This window comes from Colletotrichum karsti, assembly GCF_011947395.1.
Source record: "Colletotrichum karsti strain CkLH20 chromosome Unknown Scaffold33, whole genome shotgun sequence".
Classification (NCBI taxonomy): Eukaryota; Fungi; Ascomycota; class Sordariomycetes; order Glomerellales; family Glomerellaceae; genus Colletotrichum; species Colletotrichum karsti.
Genome location: NW_024065933.1, coordinates 212069 through 234136, shown reverse-complemented (window position 1 = coordinate 234136; position 22068 = coordinate 212069). Strand labels below are relative to the sequence as shown.

Here is a 22068-nt window from a genome sequence, read left to right as displayed (position 1 = left end):
CCGTTGCTCTTATTTAAGCATTGTCTAGCCGGACTAACCGTGCAAGCCCGTCTTCCCCAGACCTAGTTACTCCGCAGAGGGTTAAGCTCAATAAACGGATTGTATTAGCACAGGAGAAAGCATCAAAGTCCCATTGCCGAGCCCCTTGAGAGGACCCCTGTCCCAATTTCGACCGGTAAATATATGGGAATGATCCATTTGAGGCAGGGAAACCGTGCTTGCTCGCCATTGCCACGTGAATACGGCATGTGTTCATACAATTGACACTGCGCAAATACAGCCACCCTTTTCTACATGATCTGCGATGTTGCACGCATTTCGACCGTGCTCACACGTCGAGTCTATTCATGACCTTCAGTAATTATTGAACTGGTTTTGTGTTTGAAAGCCAACGGAGTAACATTCACTTATATTCATTTCAACAGTGATGAATTTGTACATGTATCGTGTGGGATCTCATGATGAGAGTCGAGTCTTGAACTTATCGTTGATACAGCAAGCGCGGCATACCGTGAGTATCGTGGCAGCTAAGGTATGCTGTGCAACACTTGTTTTGATGCCACTTGTTTTACTTCGTAAATCATCGGTCTCCTGACCTAAGTAAACTTCGGAACTATGGGCAATAGTAGATTCGACTTGCCGGCAAAGAAAACGTTTAACAGTGTATGCGAATTTTATGTCGATGGTTCCATAATTGCATGCCAATTTGAGCAAAGGTAGGAGCCTTCACGTTCCCTTGTCACAATAATTAGCTGGCTCATCACTGTGGTCACAGCTTTCATCATGAAAGCAATCGAGCAACATCGCCGCTGAGTCATCAATCAGCGCTTGTCTCGTTTCAAACCCAAAGTTCAGCTCATAAGCGCCCAGACGACGTTTCCGGCCAACGCAGGGTAGGAATGTAGAGAGATGAAGGCGTCGTCGCACCGCATGCGGCTGTCTCCCCATCTACCAACCAAATGTGAATCCTTCAGAGAAATGTTCCCAACCGGAGGCTTTGGACACGATGCTGAATCCTGCCAGCTTGCCATCACCACCTTCGTCCGTTTTCTAAGGTGATCACGAATGCCAAAGGACAACGCCACCAGGCTTGGGACCTTGTGCGACGCCGCTCGATACGCCACCATTGGGATTCCAACCCCGCTCTTCCCTTCTCTCTAGACCTTCTAGAGAAAACAAAGCGTCTCCCGTACATCGGTGCCCTCATCTTTGGTCAAGTCACTGGGAACCGCGACAAACCATCCGCCGCCATGTCCAAGTCGACGACGTCAACTCCTCCTTCGGTGCAGGAAGTTGAATTGGTGGACTTCGAGCCGCCTGCCAGCTTCACTGACACGTACTTCTTCCCCGCTTTCGCACAGCTGCAGTCTGAGTACCATCTGGGCCAGCCTATCTATGAGGAAGGGGAGACATGGTGCCTCCTGGCCGAGATTGATGCGGCTTCTACGTCGGCAGGGAATCCGTTTTGCCTCGTTTGTCATGATAGGAACGGCGACAACTTCATTGTCGGCTTTGACCTGAGCAAAGGCTTGCGGTTCACGCCGAGTCAGTTCAAGGTCGGGTACACGATCGCTATTGTGTACGCCAAGAGAGTGAATTTTGTGGATGGGACCAAGGGTATTCGTGTCGCCGATCTGGCGATTTGTCATGTGAGTTCAGCTGACAGCTCAAACTCGAGGATGGGTTGAGTTTTGAGCTTCTCGTGGCCGTGCTTACCAGTCTTAGGCATTCCCGCACAAACTTGAGCGTCTCCTGGAGATGAACAAGACACTATGTGACTATTGGGAGACACTGGATGAAGAGGGCCGGACGAGGGTGTGTTTCGGATGTAACGAGGAAAAGCGAGATCTGAAGGAATGCCCCGATTGTCCGTGGTATTATTACTGCAACAAGGTATGTTGTGCATCAAGTATACTCCAATACGGCTTATCCAGGACTAATCTCATCCCAGGGTTGTCAAAAGCTTGGAGAGGATCGCAATAGACATAGCCGAGACTGTGAGATTTTAAGGGACCGCAACTTCTCGACGCTGTTGAAGATCAACACAAGGGAGGCCACAGATGAGTCAAGATTTGAATTCCTAAGATAACTGTGAAGGAATACTTCATGATGTCTTCATGTTCACCCTTTCTTGTTATTGGACAGGTCCTGATCACGCAAGGAGTTCGCGGGGTATCCAGAGGCAAGGAAAATTGAGTAAACACGGACACTTTTGTGTTTTGAAAGCTTCTTCATGAAATCAATCGTTATGACCTTGTCTTCCTCTTCTTCCATGTTCACCTTGGCTTTTGGCCGTATACGACGTAGCTGTTAAGACATTAGAAGAAGTTCAATTCACCCAAGTACAGATGTCAGCTTTGATACTTACATAGGCCAATAAGAATGTATTGCTTCATTTTTCATGTCTTTCCTGACATGAGCCAGCAAGACATCCACGCTCTCCTTAGACCATCCCAGAACACGGGTGTAAACTGCAACGCTAAGAGCTTCCAGTCCAGAAGTAATATTCTCAAGCGTCCATAACCCTACAACTCTGGTTAGATACATCAGGAACTCGTCAAAAAGCCCAGCAGACTCACCCAGCTCTTTATATCGAGGATCTCGTGGCCACCGGTTTTGTGGCCATTTGAAAACACGCTCAGTCACGTTTACGAACCCGGCCTCCTCAAGCTGCTTCTTATACAACTTTGCCCCGTCAAACGATCTTCCGATAGTCTGTGTTCCTTTCAACAGGTCCCGAGACCATCGAAACAGCGCCGTCTCCTCCCCCAACGTCCCGTCATCGCACGTAATCGGCGCAATATCAGTGACTTCGATCCACCCACCCGGATTCAGGTTCTCATACGATTGCCGGAACAGTTTCGGGAAGTCCGCAATCGCAGAGGTCATCATCCGACTGTGCACGAAATCGAACCTTTGCGAAAACGTCCACGGCTCCTCTTCGATGTCATCAATCTGGAAACTGACATTCGGCGGAATGAAAGCGGGCTGGATCGGCGAGAGGTCGATACCCACCACAAAGGATTCGGGATACGTGTCCGCGAAGTCGGCGGCCCAAATGCCCGTGCCCGTGCCAATGTCGAGGACCCGCTGCGGCGGGTTTTCGGTGTCCAGGGGCGCGAGGTGGAGTCTGTCGTCAAATGTGAGGAGGAACAGGTGGTGTTGGAGATCAAGGCGCTCGCTTTCTCGCTCGTCGTTTGGGATGAGATAGGCGCCATCTTTATAGGCATGGTAGGTGCGGCCGTTTTCTTCGCGGTACTTGAGGATGCTGCTACGGAGGGATATGGTGGAGGATTGGGGGTCGATGCCGAGGGAGGAGTCGGTATCGGAGGGGCCGGTGTCCTCGGCACTGGTTGTTTCGGAGGACGGGTCGGAAGTGGCCCGAGCTGGAGCGGCCGAGTCGGCTTCGATGACCGCCGGGGGCGGGATCGGTGTTGGGGAGCTCATAGTTTGCGGACTGTTTCACAAGCCGTCATTCAAGCTGGTGGTTGGGTGGATGTCATCGAGAATTGCTGTGAACGATGAATGTGTTTTGCGCCGGAAACAGGTTCACGTTTTCTGGTGGCATTTCTTTTGTCTTGAAGGCGTCTGTCGATAAAACCAGACCGAATGCGGTGTGCGGTTCCGAGATGGGGAACGCAAGGTGAGAGGTTGCAGCAGCCGTTATTTGACCATTTGCCCTTGGAACTGGGGTCTAGATTGGACAGGTCGGACTCACGTTAGAAGGCAATGCTAGTAAACTGTTGGTCTCGCGCGGGCTTTGTTGCATGATAAACTGGCGGTGGGAAGACGCTCAGTGCTTTTCGCGAGTCAGGCGATCAATCATTGGATCTAGCGGACGGGTGTAGGGTGATGCAGAACGGCCATAGTCTGAAAGGGGGAAGGTGCCATGCATTAAAATGGCGCAAAACTCTGGGGTTGAATTGGAATGCTCCATCAATTTGCATGTCAAAAGCTTGATCGATTGGGCACCATGTGGTCTGGTGGACGGATTTCCATATTGGTGATGACGGTATCCGGGTTGCTGGGAGGAGTTCCTTGGCAATAACCCCTGATGTTGGTGCAATAAAAATTACGGGTTTTCAGATATTGAAATCTCAGTGACAATTGTTTTCACTGCGATGAGGCTATGTTTCATGCTATTGATTGACTGTCTTTTCCCCAAGCCTATTGTTTGACAAATTTTCTCCACGATAGCCCTGGGCTGCTCCGTACTTAAGCACTCGAAGTTTCAATTGAAGAAAGACTGATCAGCCATGATGAGATCTCCTCATTGACACGATCCGGTTGCTCTCTAAATGCCCAATGTCCAACACCAGGTAGCGTAACAAGACGAACGCTCTCCTTGAAATGATTGGGTATGCCGTCAAGCATCTTCAAAGAGAAGGCACCGTCGTCTAAGCCCCAAATAATCAAGGTAGGTACCTGATACAGCATGGTGGATGTGTTCACAGCTTGGTCGTAAGGGGGCGACGGATAGTTGTACTTGTAGTAGGCAAACATGCCTTCGATCGGTGACTCGTTGACGTACTGTCGGACTTCATCTCGATAGGCTGGGTCTCGGATTGTTTGGACAAGGAAATCTGTGTTTTTGTCGTTGCCCGGCTGGTGTTGGATAAACGGAATAGTATAGGCGGACTGGGCTTGTTGGTCCTTGTCGTGGTTGACAAGGTCGTAAAATCGCGGGAGAATGGGGGAATTGATGATGATGAGCCCTTCCACCCGCTCGGGGTGGAACAGAGCCACTAACTGAATGAGAGCTCCCCCAAAGTCATGACCACCAATAACCGCTTTTTCCGCATTGAAATAATCCAGAATGGCAATTACATCCCCGAGAATCTTCACCAAGTTGTACGAGGGTTCTTCCACTTCGGGTATGTCGCTGGGCGGATAGCCGCGAAGAGTAGGGCAGACGACAGTGTGCCTCTTTGCGAAGTGTTCCATCTGTTTGTTCCACGTATTAGAGTTGTCCGGGAAACCATGAAGCAAGAGCAGCAGCGGGCCATGTCCTCCAGCCCTGTAATGTATCTTGACGTGGCCATTATGTACAAACCCTTCGGAGGGCTGTTCGGGCACCATGGAGGCAGGCATTGAGAAAGACGTGGTTGAGATTAAGAGATAAGCATGTAATGACACCGGCTTAAGGAGATTTTCAAAAGCAACTAAAAGCCTTCATAAATATTTGATTCCCAGCTAGTTTCTGATAGCAGTAGACATATGAATAATCAATAAGTTGACGAAACGTGTATTCATATGCACACCGTAGACCTTGATTATGAAGCAGCTCAGTTTCTCTTCTTTTTTTTTTGCCTTCTTACATGTTCAATCCCGATCATGTGCAGCCGCGACAAAGGAACTGAAGCTACGTCGGGAGAGTGATAATAATATTCTAGCAGGCGATCTAGATACTTTTGCAGAGACGCTAACCTAGAAATCCTCCGCGAGTGAGAGACACTGTTAAGGACATTGAACTCACTAAGGCCTCAATCAGTAGATGACCCAGATATGCTATGAAAGTCAGTTAATTTAGGATGCTAAGATTCGTCGGAGGTTGTGGAAAGGTGGATTTCTCTATGATATCGTTGTGTCAGGTAGGTAGTTAATGAAGCACTTATGTAATTCGACCGACAGTGTGACAAATCCATCCGCCTTTTACAAGACAAATCGTAATACGACGAAACTTAAGTTTTAGCAATCTTCGATAATCACCGAAATCAACCAGTAGCTCCTGTAGCAAGAGAATAACCCTTATTATCTCGAACATCTTTCATGCATGCGACTCCGTGTGTAAGAACAAAACAGCCAGCTCATGCCCTCCTCAAGTAGAACTAACGCGCATAATTATCTTTCTCGTTCATCTACTATAAATCAAAATGTCTGCCTACCCCAGCGCGAACGAATCCTTTCCCCCGCTCTCCGCCACCACTTCTCTCAGGGTGACAGCCGACGAACGCAGTTCCGCCATTGATTTCGTCAACCGAATCAACACACTCTTTGAAGAATTCGACCAAGACAAATTGATTTCGACTTTTCTTCCAGACGCCAAGCTACAGCACGCCTATGGCGCCTTTCAGGGTATCGAGGCGATGAGAGGCTTCCTCGAGAAAGACTACCCTCCCCTGATCCCCGGGGTGACTCGACATGCGACAAACCATATCGTCGATCGAGATGAAGAAACTGGAGGCGTGGTCGTACGCTACCACAATCTTTTGATTCGTCATGTTTGGCCTGCTCAGGCTGGCGATGTCACGACGAAAGATGCGGTTTATGTCTCTGGACTTCCGGGTATCTGGTTTTGGTCGACCACTCTCGACAGACTTAAAATGACGGATGACGGATGGAAGGTCTGTGAGAGAATCATCGGAGCAACTGTTATTAACAAGGATCTTGCTCCAACCTCAAATTAAATGTAAATGTCCTTGGACGCAAACGTTCACTTGACGGACTACCCTAGTACAAGAGGCACATTGACTTACATTTTGTATGCCTTCCTAGTCAGAAGACTGTTCCCAGCATGGCAAGTTTAACTTTCTTGAGTGTTGGCGGTATGGCTTCATTTACTCATTGTGAGCTGTCTTTGATATTTTGACGGAATGACGTAAATGGCGTGGAATCCCTTGCCATGGCGATTGATTTCGTGAAACCGAATAATTTGGACGTTTGATTGAAACTGGAAACCAAACATTCCCCCCTCCGTTTGTCCCTCTGTCACGAAATCCCACCTTAGCAGCCGCAGAACCAAGTACAATGACTCTGGCAGTAACAAGCCATTAATCCCCGGTGCAACACGGAGAGAGTCAAACCTGCTCCTCGATATATGACAACATGAACGATCCAGTCAGATCTCCAAATCTTTTCTAATTTCTTACCTCCTGTTTCAAGACTTACCGACTTTTCGATAACTTTGTCACAGGGTCGGCGCTCGATCTTCCACCCGGGACGATCTTGAATTTGGGTTTGTGTCCTTGAACTGGCAGTCTTGCCCACGCAGTCATGTTCCTTCTCCCAAATTCCCTTTCCTTCAGATATCCAGTGGTGTGTGATCCCTGACTTGTCGTCAGAGTGTAGGTTCTTGTAAGCATCTACTCTATTCTTGCATGACAAAATAGTCGGCCTTTTCTTAGGAATAACTCATCTCTTTAGCTGTCCTTGACTACCTGATTTGATGAACAGTAATCAAGATTGATAAGGACCAACAAGCCTGCATCGGCCTGTTATATAAGAATCACTAATCCCTGTGGGTGGTATTAACTGCCCAATTCAATGAATAGTAATCAAGATGTAATAAAACCAATAAACGGCAACAGACTTGAGTGCGGATTCGCACCACTTTACGCACTGCACAACATTCTCACACCCCTTTCTCTTAGAAAGAAACATTTCCAATGCCTTACAAAGAGCTTACAGATACTGCATCAATCGAAGAAGCTATTTCCACGATCGACCCCTCGAAACCCGTATACATGCTCAATCTGTTGAAGTTCCGGCCTATCGCAGTCTACGACCCCTTCAGCCCACCCGAAATATCATCACTACCTCCTTGCAGTGGCCAGGAGGCATGGCAGAACCGTTACGTGCCTGCGTTCTTTGCCCTCCCGACAATGACTGGCACCCGAGTTCCCTTCACAGGCAAGATGGTGGCAAGTGTGCTGGATCCTGCAGGTGATCAGTGGGACGAGGTGGCTCTTGTCAAATATGAGAATATTGGGGTTTTCAGGGATACCATCATGAGCCAGGAGTATCAGCAAATAGCGGTACCACATCGAATCGCTGCACTTTCCGATGCGAGGTTGTTCGCATTTGAGTTTTTAGGCGCTATTTAAGTGTTCCTTTGTGAGAGGGTTTGAGGGCTCTTGAGATTCTCATACTTTTCACACCACAGCTTGACTCGTAGCTGAAGGCACTGGGGGCGAGAGAGGGGGGATTTCTGTATTATGCTGGTTTTGGCCATCTGCTTCACGGCTTTTTTCGCAATGTAAAGCATGGTAGGATTGACTGGGAAGATCAGAGATCACCGTAGGATGAAATGATAGACATGGGCGACAATCGAGGAGGACTACTTGTCGAAGTCTTCAAGCTGACGGAAAAGACGGGCAATTGGTGGAAGTAGAGCCGCTATATATGCTGCGTCGGAAATATATACATCTTTGAAATAGTAAAATTGATACACCGGCTATCTGACATGATATAATTCGCCCAGCGTCGACGCTTGACAGCTCCAGACCACATCCAAGCAACATTGTCAAGCCCGTTTAGTAAACAGGCACCTTGAAAGCATCAAAGGTGTACTTCCACGTATCAATGGAAGCCTGGTCATACACGCAGCTGAACGAAGCCCCGTTGTCCGTCCACAGCGGCCTGAGAGGCCACCTGCAAAGCGTGTTGATATCCCCAGTGCTGTTCAACGTATCCGGTGCAGCACCCTTCTCAACCCAGTCAATCACAGTCTGCAACGTCGTCTGCGGCCAGCCGCCGTTGGGCTGGTGCGAGTTGACACCGCAGTGGGCGCCGCCGGGAACAAGGTACAGCCGGTAGAACTCGTCCAGCGCGGCCGAGCTGGCGTTGAAGTCCTGGCCGGGGAACATGACGCTCCTCACGGACTCGTAGTAATGGACCGACGATCCCGCGGGGATGGAATCATCCTGCTCGCCGTGGACGTGGAGGACCTTACCGCCGGCGGCCTGGAAGGCGCTGAGGTCGGGGTAGGTCGTCTGCAGAGAGTCGGCATACTTGTTCATCCCGTACAGCATCCAGTCCCTCAGCGTGTCGTACGTCACGTTCGCCACGGACTCGAGGGTGCTGGTGTCGCGGAGCTGCAGGTAGCGCGCGACCCATTCGCCGCCAAGGCCAGAGATGCTCACGCCCCAGCTGTTGGTGGCCTCGTCGAACGCGGTGGAGGCGTCGGTGAAGGCGGATCCGGGCTGGTAGTTCAGGTAGACGAGCTTGCCGGTGGAGTCATGCAGACCGTCGTAGTAGGCCTTGACCAGCGCCGCGCCCTGCGCCGTGACGGTGCCGTTCTGGGCGGGTGTGGGGTTGCTCGGGGGACCCTGTCTCCTGGCGAGGCCGCCGAAGCCGCCGTTTCCGCTGCCGGCGGTGGCTTCGCAGGAGTACGCCTGGCCGACGGTGGTGTTGAAGTCGAAGGTCATCTTGCAGAGGTCGGAGCGCGAGACGACGCCGTCGGTCTTGCCGTCGAGGGGATCGCAGGCCGCGATGGTCAGGTTGAGGATCTTCTCGAGCTCGCACGAGGGCGGGAAGTAGTTCATCGTGGTCTCCATCACGTTGGCCGTCAGGTGGTTGACCTGCTGCTGGCCGTAGCGGAACGCGGGCGCGCCTGCCACGACGCCGTCGAACTGGTCGCCGAAGCGCTGGACTTGGCTCCAGCCCTCGCGGCCGCCTTCGGAGCAGCCTTGGTAGTACGAGTAGATCTTCTGGTCGGCGGCGACGCCGTAGAAGTTGCGCGCGAACTGCTTGCCGAAAGTGGCGAGCTCGTTGTGGGCCTGGTAGCCGAACATGTAGACGGACTGCCAGTTGATGGTTCCGTTTGCCGCTAGGAAAACGGCGTCCCACTGGGTGTCGAAGGAGCCGAAGCCGCCATCGGTGACGCCGGAGACGGCGCCGGCGATGATGCCGGTCGGGATGTATTGGGACTTCGAGTTGATGGCGAGACCGCCGCCGCCGGTTGAGATGTAGCGGTTCTGGAAGGCGTCGGGGGCGGGAGCCCAGTAGGTCACATGGACGACGTCGTTGGCGAGGCCGTCGTGGGAGTAGGCGAAGGTGACGTTGCAGTAGTCGATCGTGCTCGTGGGGTACCACTCAGAGGTGAAGGAGGCGTTGGTGACGAGGTTGGTCTGGACGGAGGACGTGTCGATCGTGATACCTTGGATGGTGCCTGCGGCCGGGAGGGCTTCCTGGGCGTGGGTGGTTGTGCAGACGTCCGAGAGAGTTGCGGCGTGGACGAGGGCCGGGGCGACGGCCGCCACGAGAGCCCGAAGAGAGGACATGTTGATGGTCCTTGATAGACAGTTGCCTGACTACTGAGTAAAACGTGACGGAACTGAAGAGCTGAGTTCGGCCTAGTATTCATCTCTTGCGCCGTGATAGAGGGGACGCGTCGAGATATAAACACCTCTCTCGACCCCCTTCCCGAGGCGGTTTGCCGGGCGGGATTTCCGCCGCCATTGTGTGTTTCTTCATTTCGATCGTCCCTGAAATCTCGTCAGTTTGAGCGCCCCTTTTGAAGCGCATTACGACGTCGGCGGTCGTGTGTAGCTCGGCGCGTCGTTTCTGGAGGCGATTCCGGGACGTGTGCGGGCCTAGTGCGAGGTGCGGCGATGGGCCGGCTTTAATAGTCCTCGGATTAGCCCCACTGTGGACGCGGAGCGACGGCTCGGAAGTGGGTCTAGCGCGAGTCGGAATGGCCCCACCCGTATCATCCCGGCTGCGGCGAGATCTCGAGATGGACGCCTGGAGTGTCATCGGGTGTTTGTAATGTCCCGAACATGCTGGGCTATTCAACGTCACTTCTCGGTGAAAAATCGAGATCTTTCAAGGTAGTCAGTGTTCTCGGCCGAAGGCTCGGAGTCGTCGTTGACTCTACGATGCTACGATGCCGAGGGCTAGGGGTCAGTACGGCCTAGGACTCAGATTTGGTCTTGCCAAGCCTTAGGAAACGAACCATGGAGAACGATCAAGCAGAGCCTTGTGGGGTTCTTCGTTTATCAGATGCCGGTGGGATTTTGATTTAGAGTTAAATCTGCTATGGGGTATCAGGGGGCCATGTCATGATGTCGCTCTGGGGCTGCAGCATGCATTGCATGCATACACGTAAAGACCCCAATCGATCAGATACAGTTTTCCGGCTCCTGATACAACAATGGGGAATCTATGTTTTTTACATCGCTACTTGTCTATGCAAACTCCAGTAAAGGTTTGGAACACCTCATACATGGCACATCAGGTGCCAATAATTGACCAGGTTTCCGGTCGAGAAGATACTCCGTCTGCTTCTTCACCTTTCCCTCCGCATCTTTCGATACGAAATGCACCGTTCGTCGATACATAGTCGTGCCATCCTCATTCTTAATAACGTCAAGCTCATGCTCTATCGGTGCGCCGAGAAGCCTCTTCTCCTCCGGCGGAAAAGAAAGCTCAGCCATCGCCGCCTGATTCCTTTCCAACGTGCCATCATCCAACGACACCCCGTGCTCGATCTCGGCCTCGCGACGGCCGACTCGATATAGCGTGCCAACATCCAGCAACCCTTCCTTCGGCGCGGGGATCTTGGCCATCAGCTCCAGCGCCTCCAGCCGCGTCTGCAGGTCTCTGCACTTGATAGACACGAACCCCAGCATCGACAGGAACCCCTGCTCGAACGTGAAGCTCGCCCGGGGCCTCTCGTCCGGGAACGCCGCCTTCAGATCTGCCGCGCGCCTCGCGAGCCTCACGATCGTGCGGAAGCTCTCGGCCCACTCGTCGAACCGCATCTCCCCCTCCCCGTGGATCGTGTTGACCTGTATCCTCGCCATCTCCGTCTTCATCTTCATCCCGCAGATGGCGATCTTCTTGGACGACTCCTGCGGCGGGATCGTCGCGTCCAGCTCGCAGATCTTGCCGTAGAACTCCTGCAGCCTCGTCTCGAGCGGCTGCGTCCCCGTGTCGTCGCCCTTGGCCACCAGCTCGATCGCGTGCACCGTGATGTCGTCGATCGCGTTCTGGGCCTCGTCCACGCTGGCGAAGCGAGGGGGCATCGGGTCGTGGTAGCCGATCAGGCCCGGCACGAGGGCGTCGTCGGACGGTTTCGCGCCGAGGAAGAAGGATATGAAGCTCAGCCGCCGGAAGATTGGCATCAGGTACTGCCTCGCCCACGACGAGCACCCGACTTTGTTGAGAATGAGAATACCATGCTTGCAATGCCTCAACGCCGCCTCGACGTCACCTTGCAAGTATTCCACGCAAACGAAAAGAATGCACACAAGAAGCACGAGCTGCTCGTCCTGGGCGCCCTTGATGCGTTCAATGGCGGCGCTGTAGTGCCGGATGGCGAAGGCGTTCCCCTCCTTCTGCCGCGTTACCCGCTGACCCCCATGGAAGTCCTCGTACAGCGAGCTGATGGCCAGGACGGCGTGTCTGACGGCGGGTTCGAAGTGGCTGAACTGTACGACCAGGTGCGTCCAGAAGTAAGAGTCCGTCGGGCCCGACAGCACGGGGCCGACCATGTGAGAGAAGAACTGGAATGCCCGGCCCTCACGCTGGTCGTGGGCGGTGAGCTGCTGTGGGCGATACCACGCCAGACCGTGTTCGATAGTCGGCTCGTAGCCGGCGCACTGCCGTCCTGATGATGTGCAGCGCATGCATCTCGGCTTGGCCTCGTCGCATTTTACCTTGCGGGCTCTGTCAGGAAAGACTCGGTTAGTTGGCTTGTTCTCGTCCGGAATGGATGCAGATGAAAAGGATCATCGGTAAGATGAGCGGCACTTGAAAACCCACTTGCATGTCCGACAGCCCGTCTTAACCTTTGGACTGCCCTTCCGGGGCGGCATATTTGGGCGAGTGATATTGAGACGTTGGCCGTGTTGGAGTGAGTTGGCTCGTTTCCTCGTTTGCAACAATCACCCAGCGAAAAAGGAGGCTCCAGAAGTGGGGCGAAACCGAAATGTTTGAGTTGGCGTCACTATCCTCTCACCTCTTACTCGTTCTCCTCTTCTTTTCACCGACAATTCCAGACTCCGGATGGTATGGTGGTACGAGACTAGAATGGCCCGTCTGAATACTTGGCACCGTCAGGCTAAGCTCAGATGAATAACAAATCTGTCAGAAGAGGGGCAAGAACGAGGTAAAGTTGAAGGGAACGGGGGGGGCAGATGGCTTAGAAGATGAAGCTCGCGGGGGTTGAAAAAAAGGTTCGAAAATCCTGCCGGCCGGCGCAGGGGAGGGGATTACAACTAGTGTTATGGGGCAAATGCGAGCTCCCTCAGCCAGTGAGACGCGTCAGTCTTTGCAAAGGGGGTAAGGCCGGGCCAGCTGAGGATCAGATAGACAGCGTGCGGGGGGGTTGATCCCTGCCGCTAACGCCGATAGACCGAATCCGAGCTAGAAAGGGGGCCGGGGCCAGTCGGCGGTCCGTCTTCCGCTTTCCGCTCTGCTTCGTTCGGGGGAATAAGGTTTACCCTACAGGGAGGGCTCCACAGTTCCGGCTTACCGGGATCTCAGATCGGGGATGCCGAATTCCGGGGCCGGCGAGGCGGCATTACTCTTCCCCGGAGTGAGCTGCGAACTGGGCGCGGCTTTGAGCAAGATTTGACGACATGTCTTGCCTCGGACCCTCTCACCTACACGTTCATCACACTTCCCGCTCGTTTCGTTATGCTGCAGTCTTGACATTACCCTCCCGGCAACTTAGAGATCCACATTGATAATAGTAAAGCTGAAATAGGTAAACGAAATGAGAACCACAAGCTCAGAGGCACCAATAGCCTTCATCAGCTGACATATCATTCATCGTCATTCTCCTCACCCTCCTCTACGTTCTCAGGCTTCTGGGCGCAAATCACCCGACTGTGATATCAGTTAGCATCGATGCGTTGGGCCGTTGGCGAAGGCGCGGCCATCACAGGCATCAACTTACATCCTCCAATAAGAGTGCATGCTCTTGTTCTTCAGATCCTTTCGCACGTTCGCACACAACACTTGAACCTCTTCCTTGGTCCAGCCCAAGACGCGGGTCAGCAGGCCCATGGAGAGTCCTTCAAGCCCGGTGTCGAGGTTCACGAATTGCCACCTGCCGATCTCCTTGAGCTTCTCGTCCTTGGGCCACGAGTTGAGGGGCCAGATGAAATCTTGACTCGTCATATTGGTGAACCCAATCTCTCCCATCGCCTTCTTGTCTGAGGCCTGGTGCTCCAAGGCTTCCATCGACCGGCCCATCTTCTCGGCCGCTTCGACAAGGAGGTCCTGCCATTTACGGATAGGGGCGTCCTCGGGGACGGTGCCATCGTCGCAGCCCAGAGGGAAAACGAGTGCGCATACTTCAAGCCAGCCACCAGGTGAAAGGGCTCTGGATTTAAGCAGGTCAGCATGGCGGCCAAGCAGATTTCGCAGCTGGCAATTTATTGTGTCTCTTACTTGTAGGCTCTCTTGAGGAACTTTTTGGGGTCCTCAAAACATGCTTCCATGGATCGGCAGTGAATGTAGTCAAAAGGCCGGGACCAAGTCCAAGGTTTCTCCAAATCGTCGATCTCAAAGAAGCAGTTGGGAGGCGCCCTGATATTTCCGTGAGTCACAAAACATGAACGAGTCGAGTTTAAAGGAGATCTACCAATCAGGTTGAATAGGGCTCAGATCAACACCAACGACCTGACAACGTTAGAGACGAGGGTGCATACAAGTACCAGAGCTTAGATGCTTACCTCGGCATCGGGAAAGGCATCCGCTAAGATCTGCAGTGAGCCCTTCTGGTCTTGAGCCAAGTCCGAGCAACTTACCAAAGTCGATAGCCCAAATACCAGTTCCAGTCCCAACATCCAGGACACGTTTCGCCGTCTTGTGGCCAGGGGCAAGTGCGAGCTCTTCATCCGAGGACATCAACCAGAGACGATGTTGAAAATCTGTGAATATCAGTGGCAGCCCGCGAAGGTCAAATTTCGGATGGTACCTAAGCGGTCATTTTCTCTCTAATCGGCGTCGTAAGGTGTCAGCCTGTGTCACGTTTGCGCGTCCTTTGCTCGAATTCATCGTCTCAGACAACTCGTTTCATAGATACCAGCGTCTCTCACCTCGTCATTGGGAAAGTTGTACTCTACAAATCCATCAGCATGTATACTCACGCCGGGCAGTAATTGATCATGAACTCACTTCCAGCGCTCATGGAGTGATAGGTACGTCCATTCTCCACTTGATGCTCCAGGATGCTGGATCTCAAAGACGCCAGCGAAGAGTCTTCATAGAGCTGTTCATCCGAATGACAAGTCAGGTCAGCTGCCAATGGCAGGATAGGATTCGAAGAAGCCAGAGGAACTCACATCTCCGACGTCCGCGCCTTCATCCGGAGCCGCGATGGCCTGCTGATTCACGGAGTTTCAGCATGAAGATCTGACACCTAACACCTTCTCCAATGCCGTTTCGCATCAAGCGTATGGATAAATCGTACATTCGGATCTTGTTGTCCCCCTTGCATTTTTCAGAGTTTCAATGACGCCTTTCCCTTTCAAGTTGCCGTCAAAACCTGTGGATCTGGTCAGCCGATCTCTCAAGCCTCAAATTTTGCCGCATGCGAGCTCGGCACAAATCCTCAAGGTTATTGAACACGGGGAAATTGGGTACCTATATAGAAAACCGAATCGTTCTTTTCCATCAAGGAGAAAAGGAGCGGGGAAACATCCTCGTGAGGGGTTTAGGTGTCATCTAAATACCGAACCCATGCTTATCGAGCGGGTGCAATAAACGGTCTCCACCGGCCGTGACAGGAATGGCATCTGAATTGTTCGTCTTGCTGGGATTCTATGAAATTCCTTCTGCTGACTGGCTGGCGTATTATGCAGTTGGTGTTCGTCGGCCTGTATGAGGGCGCTGATAGGCTGGATGCGGTGTAGGATGAACAGATGCTTGCAAAGCGTCAAATTTGCCAAGTCAACTCGCAGCCGACCATGTCAAACCGGCCTTCAACTCCGTCGGAAGCCGTAGAAAATGGTAAAGCAGCCGCCGACCTCCCCCCCAGACTGATCGTGTAGTGGGCAGAAACTCTGAGATTTTGCAACTTTTCGGATGCTCGGCCTGGATAGTCTAGCTTTAAATTGTGGTTATTCCCCTCAGGCTTTCGACGGATTTCCAAAAGGCTGGCTCGCGGAGACACGATGCCTAACCACCACATCAGCAATACGGCAAACCGCCACACACCCAAGCCACCAATCCACTTCCACGTGCCAATACGCATGACTCCCCTGGTCCCTCAGACTCCCCCTCGCCCTCGCAAACAACAGCAGCGCCCTTTCCTTCTCTCGTGCCAGGCCGCGCATCGGACGGCCAAGACGCTGGGCGGCGTAGGTGACGGCGATAGACCGCAGAGGATGGCCAGAGGGATGCTTCGTCCCAGTCGAGGCGAAAAGATTGGTCGCCGAAGCCTGAGATAGCCGCCTGGTGCTAGATTGCCGTTTTCGTGTGGTGGAAATCAGCTCTCCATTCTTAGCTCTCCTCATGCTGGTGTTGCTGGCTGGGAGAAATCAAACCTGGTGCGTGGCAGGGACGTACTCGTAAATCCTGCAACTGATGTATGGCACTCCTCAAAGACGAGCCTTTCATGGGCCGGCACATCATGAAGTCGAACGGCCTGTTCCACGTAAAGTCTTTCCTAACGTCGTCCATCTCGAACTTGCAGTTTCCCGGGATCCAGTACAAGTGCTATTCGGCCTCAGAAACATGGGTGAATGCTTCGCTGATGTAAACACACCGTTATAGCTGCATTGGGCTCAGGTATACGCCAATAACCGTCATATTTGGAATCTCAATCCCAGTCACGAGTTCAGGTCCAGCCCTGAGTGTAGTCTCACCTCGGCTGACAGGAACGAGTCCCCTTTGCGTTGGACGCCAGTCTCGATCTAGCTGCGCTTTATAGTAAGTAGGAGAAGAATCCTCTCGAGCAACCGAGTCTATCAAAGTCAATCGCCTAGGCTCCCGTCACCGCACCAGTTTGCAGGACTCTTCGAGCGGCTTTGTGGCCGGGATTCAGGATCAACTCGCCGTCGAAACATATGAACTATACGTGATTTCGGCAATCTAGAACAACCAATCATGCGAAGAAATCTCAAATTGTTGGGGAACTGGGGGTATCCTCATTTGGACACTCTAGTCGCTTTCCTTCTGCCCGGCCGTCGTTCTGCCATGTCGGCTCATCTCAGAGGGGTCGACGTCTACCAAAACCTCTAAAATACCCCCTTACGCCTTCGCCTCCAACACAAACTAACATCGACTAGAATTCACATCAGAACTCACGTAAATGCAGTTGGCTCTGCCCATCTACAAATCGGGCCAGCGAGCGCGACGTGATTGGACCGCTCGCAAGACGGCCAACACCTTTGTCGACTCTGTTGGTGACGGTTGGCGCGAGTTCTGCATTACAGAGTCTCTTGTCGAGAATGCGGACTTGCGAGACTTGATTCTGGAAGGGTTCATGTTCTTGTTGAGAATGTCGTGATTGTGGATAGTAAGATATGTTCAGACTCCTGGGCTGAGAATGGCCCAAGGAGATGGGTGTTTCAGCACAATGCATTGTTCCCGACCTTCGCACTTTGAGAAAAACAGGCCTTGAATGCAGAACAAAGACATTGTCAATGACCACTCCAACATGACTCCATGAACAAAAGCTCCCTTCAAAATACACCATCCAGAACAAAGTCTCGTCATGCCAGCAAGAAGACTACCTTAAAAAGCGGCATTGATCTCAACACGCGCGTCTCGCAACTACCACCAACCAGCCCAAAGTCTCACAACACCAAAACCGCAAAAGAATCACGAGCTCAACTCATAAACGGTAAGCGACATCCTAAAAGCCCTCGAATCTAACGCGTAGAATGCCCCCCAAACGCCCCCGCCGCTCCTCCATAACACTCCCTATAAAACGCCCCAAAACCTCCCCCTCCCACCCCGACCCTCCCCCCCGGGACCCGCACCGCATTACCTCCGCCCCGCCGCCTCCGCCCGCCCCGTTCCCCCCCTCCGGCGCAACAGCCTACACCTCCGTCTCCGGCCCCATCCAAGCCGGCACCCTCCGCGCCCTCACCGCCCTCCGCCTCCGGCCCGACTACGAATCCTGCAACCCCTCCCTGACGGACGCGCAGCTCCGCATGCACTGGGACTTCTCCCACGCGGCACTCCCGCGCGCCGCCGACGACCCGTTAAGAGTGCCGGACGTGAATATCGAGGGGGAATGGGACATGTATAAGCTGCGGGCGCTGGTGGAGGGCAGCCGGGAGGACATCGAGGTGCTGAACGGGGCGGTGGTGGATGCGGAGAGGGAGGTGCATGACGTGGATCGCAAGATTGAGGATGCGAGGAGGATGGGGTGCGGGTGCGGGGTGGATAGCGTGATTGAATTCTGGGCGCCGAGGGTGGATGGGTATAGTAGGTGGCGATGCCTTCAGGTGTCGACTGGTAAGTATGAGGTCGATGCGGAGTGGGATGTTGGTAAGCTTCAAGAAGTCTTCTCGGCGGCTCAGAGGGACGTAGGTAGGTTACTAGGTACGCTTCGTACGTTGGAAAAAGAGGTGCGGGATAAGCATAGACTCGTGAAGGATCTAAGGTCACAATTTGGAGGGATCACGTCGAAATGTGAGCGGTAGTGCATCCATCTCACAATGACGGGTGTAACACGAATCGTAAACTAATTGCCATCATCTGCGCAGACTAGGATATCTGCCATTACTAGTAAAGTGGTATCTATGTGCCCTCTGGCAGCTGTGGTATCATAATCTCATGACCTGAGCAAAGCAACTCCGTGGGCCTTTCCTTCCGGAGATCCGTGACCTGCGCCTTGAAATACCATGGTCATAATTCTGTCGTAGCCATGTTGATACAGATGATCTCTCTCGCCGTATCGTGCATAGCCGCCCCGGTTGAGATCGATACAATAGCATACTTCCTAAATTCTTAGAACTCGTCATCGTCGTACCCTTCCATCTCGAGAAGCTCCAGCAAGCTAGGGTGGGGCTCTCCGCAACAGGGACATACGCCCAACTCGTCGTCGCTCGTCAGCTCCTCGGCATCCTCCATAGGGTAGCCGCTGCTTCGGCAAAACTCGGTCCACTGACGCTCGTCGCCGTCACGGGTTTTGGGCACTCTCTTCCATATCGTAAGGTCCTTGCGGCTAGGCGAGGACTTGGGGTGGCCCGTCTCCCGGGGTGCAGGCGGCATGGTGGGCTCACGGGGGTGGTGGTGGTCGGGGTCAATGTCTGAGTCTGAGTCCGAGTCGGGATCGTTGGAAGAACCGGCAATGTTCTTTGGTTTCAGCGACTTCCATGCCCTGACAACACGTGCGCAGCTCGAAATGCCGGACAGCGGTCTCAGTGCTTTTCCTAGCTGAACAAACGAGGGCAGACCGGCAAGAAAGAGACCTTCGTCTCGAATGAGCCCGGTAAGTTCTGCGGTGGCCTTGCTACCCGCATCGTCAATCGGGAGACCTGTGACCTGCAGTTCGTTGAGTGAGCAACCCAGTTCATGCGACGCCATGTCGTGCAGATCGCTGCCCGGCATGGGAAGAAAATCGTCCATGAAATTGACGAGATCAATCCGAAGCGAACCCAAGTTGGGAAACAAACGAGGTCGAACGAGCTTCCTGTCGTGCTTGGGGTCGTACGGAGCACGGAGGGCGCGCAGAAAATCCACAACTTGGCCCCAGGTGTAGCAGCGGAAGCCACCGCGGGCGTAGGTGTTCTCGTTAACGCGCGGAACCGTTCGCAGGGTGACATCACTTTTGAGAGATGGATGGTAAGACCGGTCGAGCTTGTGTTTGCGCTTCTTGTCGTCGAAGTACTGGGCGATGATTCGGAAGTTGACATGTTTGACATTTTTGCGATACGCAAAGTCGAGGTCGGCAAAGTTGCGCACGGCTTCGGGAGTTGTGAAGACGAAGGTGTTCCGATTCCACAAAATGCGGCTGCCCTCCTCGTACATGGCCTTGCAGGTGGCCAGGAAGTGGATGGCAATCTGATTGCCGCGGGTTCGCTCTGCGGTCGTGAGGTTCTCGGGCTTGAGCTTCGAGAGAGGGTCGATGATTGGGCCGGTGGAGATCAGTGAATACTTGAGAATGCGCAACAAGACCTCGGTCGGCAAGTACGGGTTGTGGTAAGATTCGGAGCAGATGGAAGAGCGGGTGCGGCGGCCATTAGGGCGGGTGAGCTTCTGGTAGTTGGCGGAGACTGGAGACCAAGAGATGCCGTTTTCGCGGAGCAGCTTCTTCAGTCGTGTGTTTTCGTCGGTGAGCGCCTTGTTCTTTACGCGGAGAGGGGCATTGTAGTGAGCTTCGGCCTGGTCCTCCACGTCACGGCACTCCCAAGGCACGACGTCCTGAGATGTGTTAGCTATAGGCGCTGTCACAATGGGCGGGTTTGGCAGATGCGCCAAATACCATGTTGAACGGCTTGCGAAATCGCCTGCGAGATGTCTGGATCCTGAACTCGCTAGTGTTTTTGCGGGTCAAAAGCAATCGGGAAGGTTCTTGGTGACGTGACGAATGAAGCGTCTACTAGAAAATAACGCTTTGTACTGGTGAGTGGCGTGTACTGGGCGTTTCTGGGTGAAATGATGGCAGTCGTTCTAATCTCCGAGCGAGGCCATCGGAAGGTGGGAAAAAAAAGTTGGATGCGTCAGGAAGAGTTCCGGTGAGGCAGGGTATGACCAGCAGCCGAATAGAGACGTGTTTGCGATCCAAGCCGCAGCTTAATGAAGAAAGGTGAAACGAAGGTTTTGGGAGGGAGGTGGGCTGGGCGTTCGTCCTGACGTTCGTGGAGGGGTCAACTCGGGCTGAGTAAGGGTGGGATAAGGTGAAATAATGAGAATGGTAGAATGAGGTGATGGGGAAAAGAGCCCGAGAAAAAAAAAGACGATGATGCTGAGTCGTGGACGGAAATGGTGCGGCAATCGCGGGAGATGAATGCTGGTGACCGATTGCCGTGGGCTGGAGTGACGCCAAGGACCAACAAGAGGCAATTACTGGGAGGGTAGCAATTGAGTTACTTCCCCTCCTGAGTCGGGGGTGAGGCGAGATATCGGTGGACGAATTTCCGTCGCCGCGGACGACGGTCCTGGGATGGTGGATAGAGAGGGCGAAAGAGGATTCCAGTGAATCGATTCTGGAAGGCCTGGGCTGCACTGAAGGACGGTGGATGAAAAAGGAAGAATCTGGGAGATTGGAGAAGGGAGGTCGATGTTTGTCTGAGGAGGTGGACAATCACGAGGGAAAAAAGATTGTAGATGACGGAAGGGGGGAGCGAGAATGGCAAGTGGTACTGCAGCAAACACTGAGAGCCAGGAGCCAGAGACGGCCATACGGAAGTGTCCAGTGAAATGCCGTCTCAGCTTTGACGGTGCCGACGTCCGCCGAAACCCCGACCTGAGCTTCTTTTTAGGCTCATTTCCATTGCTTCACTGCGAACTGCGAGCCAGCTGGAAGCCCTCTGCCTCATGCAAGCATGCGAGCATTGGGATTTAAAGGCAGGAGGAGGGAAGGTGCGGTCTGGGCCTGCTGCACCTGCTGCACTTGTGGTCTGTCTCTTCGTACTAGTTGCATTCGTTTGACGGCCAACACACCAGCAATGGCATCGGGCAGCATGCCGTCTGCGCCGTCTGCACCTTCTGCAGCGGACGGAACCTGGCTCTGCCTGAGGTGCCTTACGATCACAGCATTTAGCGAAAGGAAGACGAAGGACTGCCACGATTTACCACTGGCTCTGGGCAGGCAAGGGTGGCGGCAATTGGCCAGGTCTTAAGGTGTGGGGCAGCTGCAATTGTCCGAGGATTACTCGCGTTGGATCGTGAGTGTGGCTGCATTGATGGATGATTGAAGATGTCGATGTTGGGCATTGAAAATGTGTTGGAAAAGAAAGGAAACTGCACCCACTCTTCGGAGCGGGAAAGCCAGGACGGAAGGAGGGAAGGCCCAGCGGGGGCAAGCACCTCATCGAGCGGCAGGCACCTTTGGCAGGGGTATCTGAGGGCTTCTTTCCTTCTACTGATGTCTGTCTGTCTTGCCTTTCTCAAGGGAGGAAGGCACTTTCCGTCTTTCCTTCTTGAACTTGCAGTTCTCGGGAAGGAGCGATATGGAAACTCACGATCCTTCTACCCCGCGCCTTATTCAGCAGCCGCCATCTTTTCTGTCGACAACACGGAAAGCTTCACCACCTTCCCTTAGGCATCCCTGCAAGAAAGCCGTCACTAGGTCCCTGCACTAGCATAAACGGGGACAAATATGCACAATTGCCGTACTCTCTCGTAATGCTCGTAATGCCTTACCATGGCTGTTTGACATCAAAGATCGGATCGCGAAGTTGTCATGGCCACGGCGACAGCAACTGGGTATCCATG

The 22068-nt window shown here is 53.2% G+C and overlaps 7 protein-coding genes across 7 annotated transcripts; 2 read left to right on the top strand and 5 right to left on the bottom strand.

Moving 5' to 3' along the window:
* Nucleotides 1-1250: 1250 nt before the first annotated feature.
* Nucleotides 1251-2089, top strand: CkaCkLH20_09336 (uncharacterized protein; the record flags this gene model as incomplete). Its single annotated transcript, XM_038892051.1, has 3 exons — nucleotides 1251-1649; nucleotides 1726-1893; nucleotides 1952-2089. 3 exons carry the CDS (start codon nucleotides 1251-1253, stop codon nucleotides 2087-2089), a joined length of 705 nt encoding a protein of 234 aa, XP_038742634.1.
* Nucleotides 2090-2276: 187 nt separating this feature from the next.
* CkaCkLH20_09335 (uncharacterized protein) lies at nucleotides 2277-3447 on the bottom strand (the record flags this gene model as incomplete). Its single annotated transcript, XM_038892050.1, has 3 exons — nucleotides 2277-2307; nucleotides 2369-2525; nucleotides 2580-3447. 3 exons carry the CDS (start codon nucleotides 3445-3447, stop codon nucleotides 2277-2279), a joined length of 1056 nt encoding a protein of 351 aa, XP_038742633.1.
* A 768-nt stretch (nucleotides 3448-4215) lies between these two features.
* On the bottom strand, nucleotides 4216-5091 carry CkaCkLH20_09334 (uncharacterized protein; the record flags this gene model as incomplete). Its single annotated transcript, XM_038892049.1, has 1 exon — nucleotides 4216-5091. One exon carries the CDS (start codon nucleotides 5089-5091, stop codon nucleotides 4216-4218), a length of 876 nt encoding a protein of 291 aa, XP_038742632.1.
* Nucleotides 5092-8252: 3161 nt separating this feature from the next.
* Nucleotides 8253-10001, bottom strand: CkaCkLH20_09333 (uncharacterized protein; the record flags this gene model as incomplete). Its single annotated transcript, XM_038892048.1, has 1 exon — nucleotides 8253-10001. One exon carries the CDS (start codon nucleotides 9999-10001, stop codon nucleotides 8253-8255), a length of 1749 nt encoding a protein of 582 aa, XP_038742631.1.
* A 906-nt stretch (nucleotides 10002-10907) lies between these two features.
* On the bottom strand, nucleotides 10908-17163 carry CkaCkLH20_09332 (C6 zinc finger domain protein; the record flags this gene model as incomplete). The annotated part of the gene is made up of 12 exons (XM_038892047.1): nucleotides 10908-12390; nucleotides 13199-13283; nucleotides 13514-13554; nucleotides 13625-14053; nucleotides 14122-14259; nucleotides 14315-14352; nucleotides 14406-14428; nucleotides 14481-14603; nucleotides 14759-14794; nucleotides 14851-14944; nucleotides 15018-15059; nucleotides 17110-17163. 12 exons carry the CDS (start codon nucleotides 17161-17163, stop codon nucleotides 10908-10910), a joined length of 2586 nt encoding a protein of 861 aa, XP_038742630.1.
* Nucleotides 17164-17561: 398 nt separating this feature from the next.
* CkaCkLH20_09331 (uncharacterized protein) lies at nucleotides 17562-18322 on the top strand (the record flags this gene model as incomplete). The annotated part of the gene is made up of 2 exons (XM_038892046.1): nucleotides 17562-18212; nucleotides 18272-18322. 2 exons carry the CDS (start codon nucleotides 17562-17564, stop codon nucleotides 18320-18322), a joined length of 702 nt encoding a protein of 233 aa, XP_038742629.1.
* A 314-nt stretch (nucleotides 18323-18636) lies between these two features.
* CkaCkLH20_09330 (uncharacterized protein) lies at nucleotides 18637-20191 on the bottom strand (the record flags this gene model as incomplete). Its single annotated transcript, XM_038892045.1, has 2 exons — nucleotides 18637-20052; nucleotides 20114-20191. The coding sequence occupies 2 exons, from the start codon at nucleotides 20189-20191 to the stop codon at nucleotides 18637-18639; spliced, it is 1494 nt and encodes a 497-aa protein (XP_038742628.1).
* Between the last annotated feature and the right edge of the window lie 1877 nt (nucleotides 20192-22068).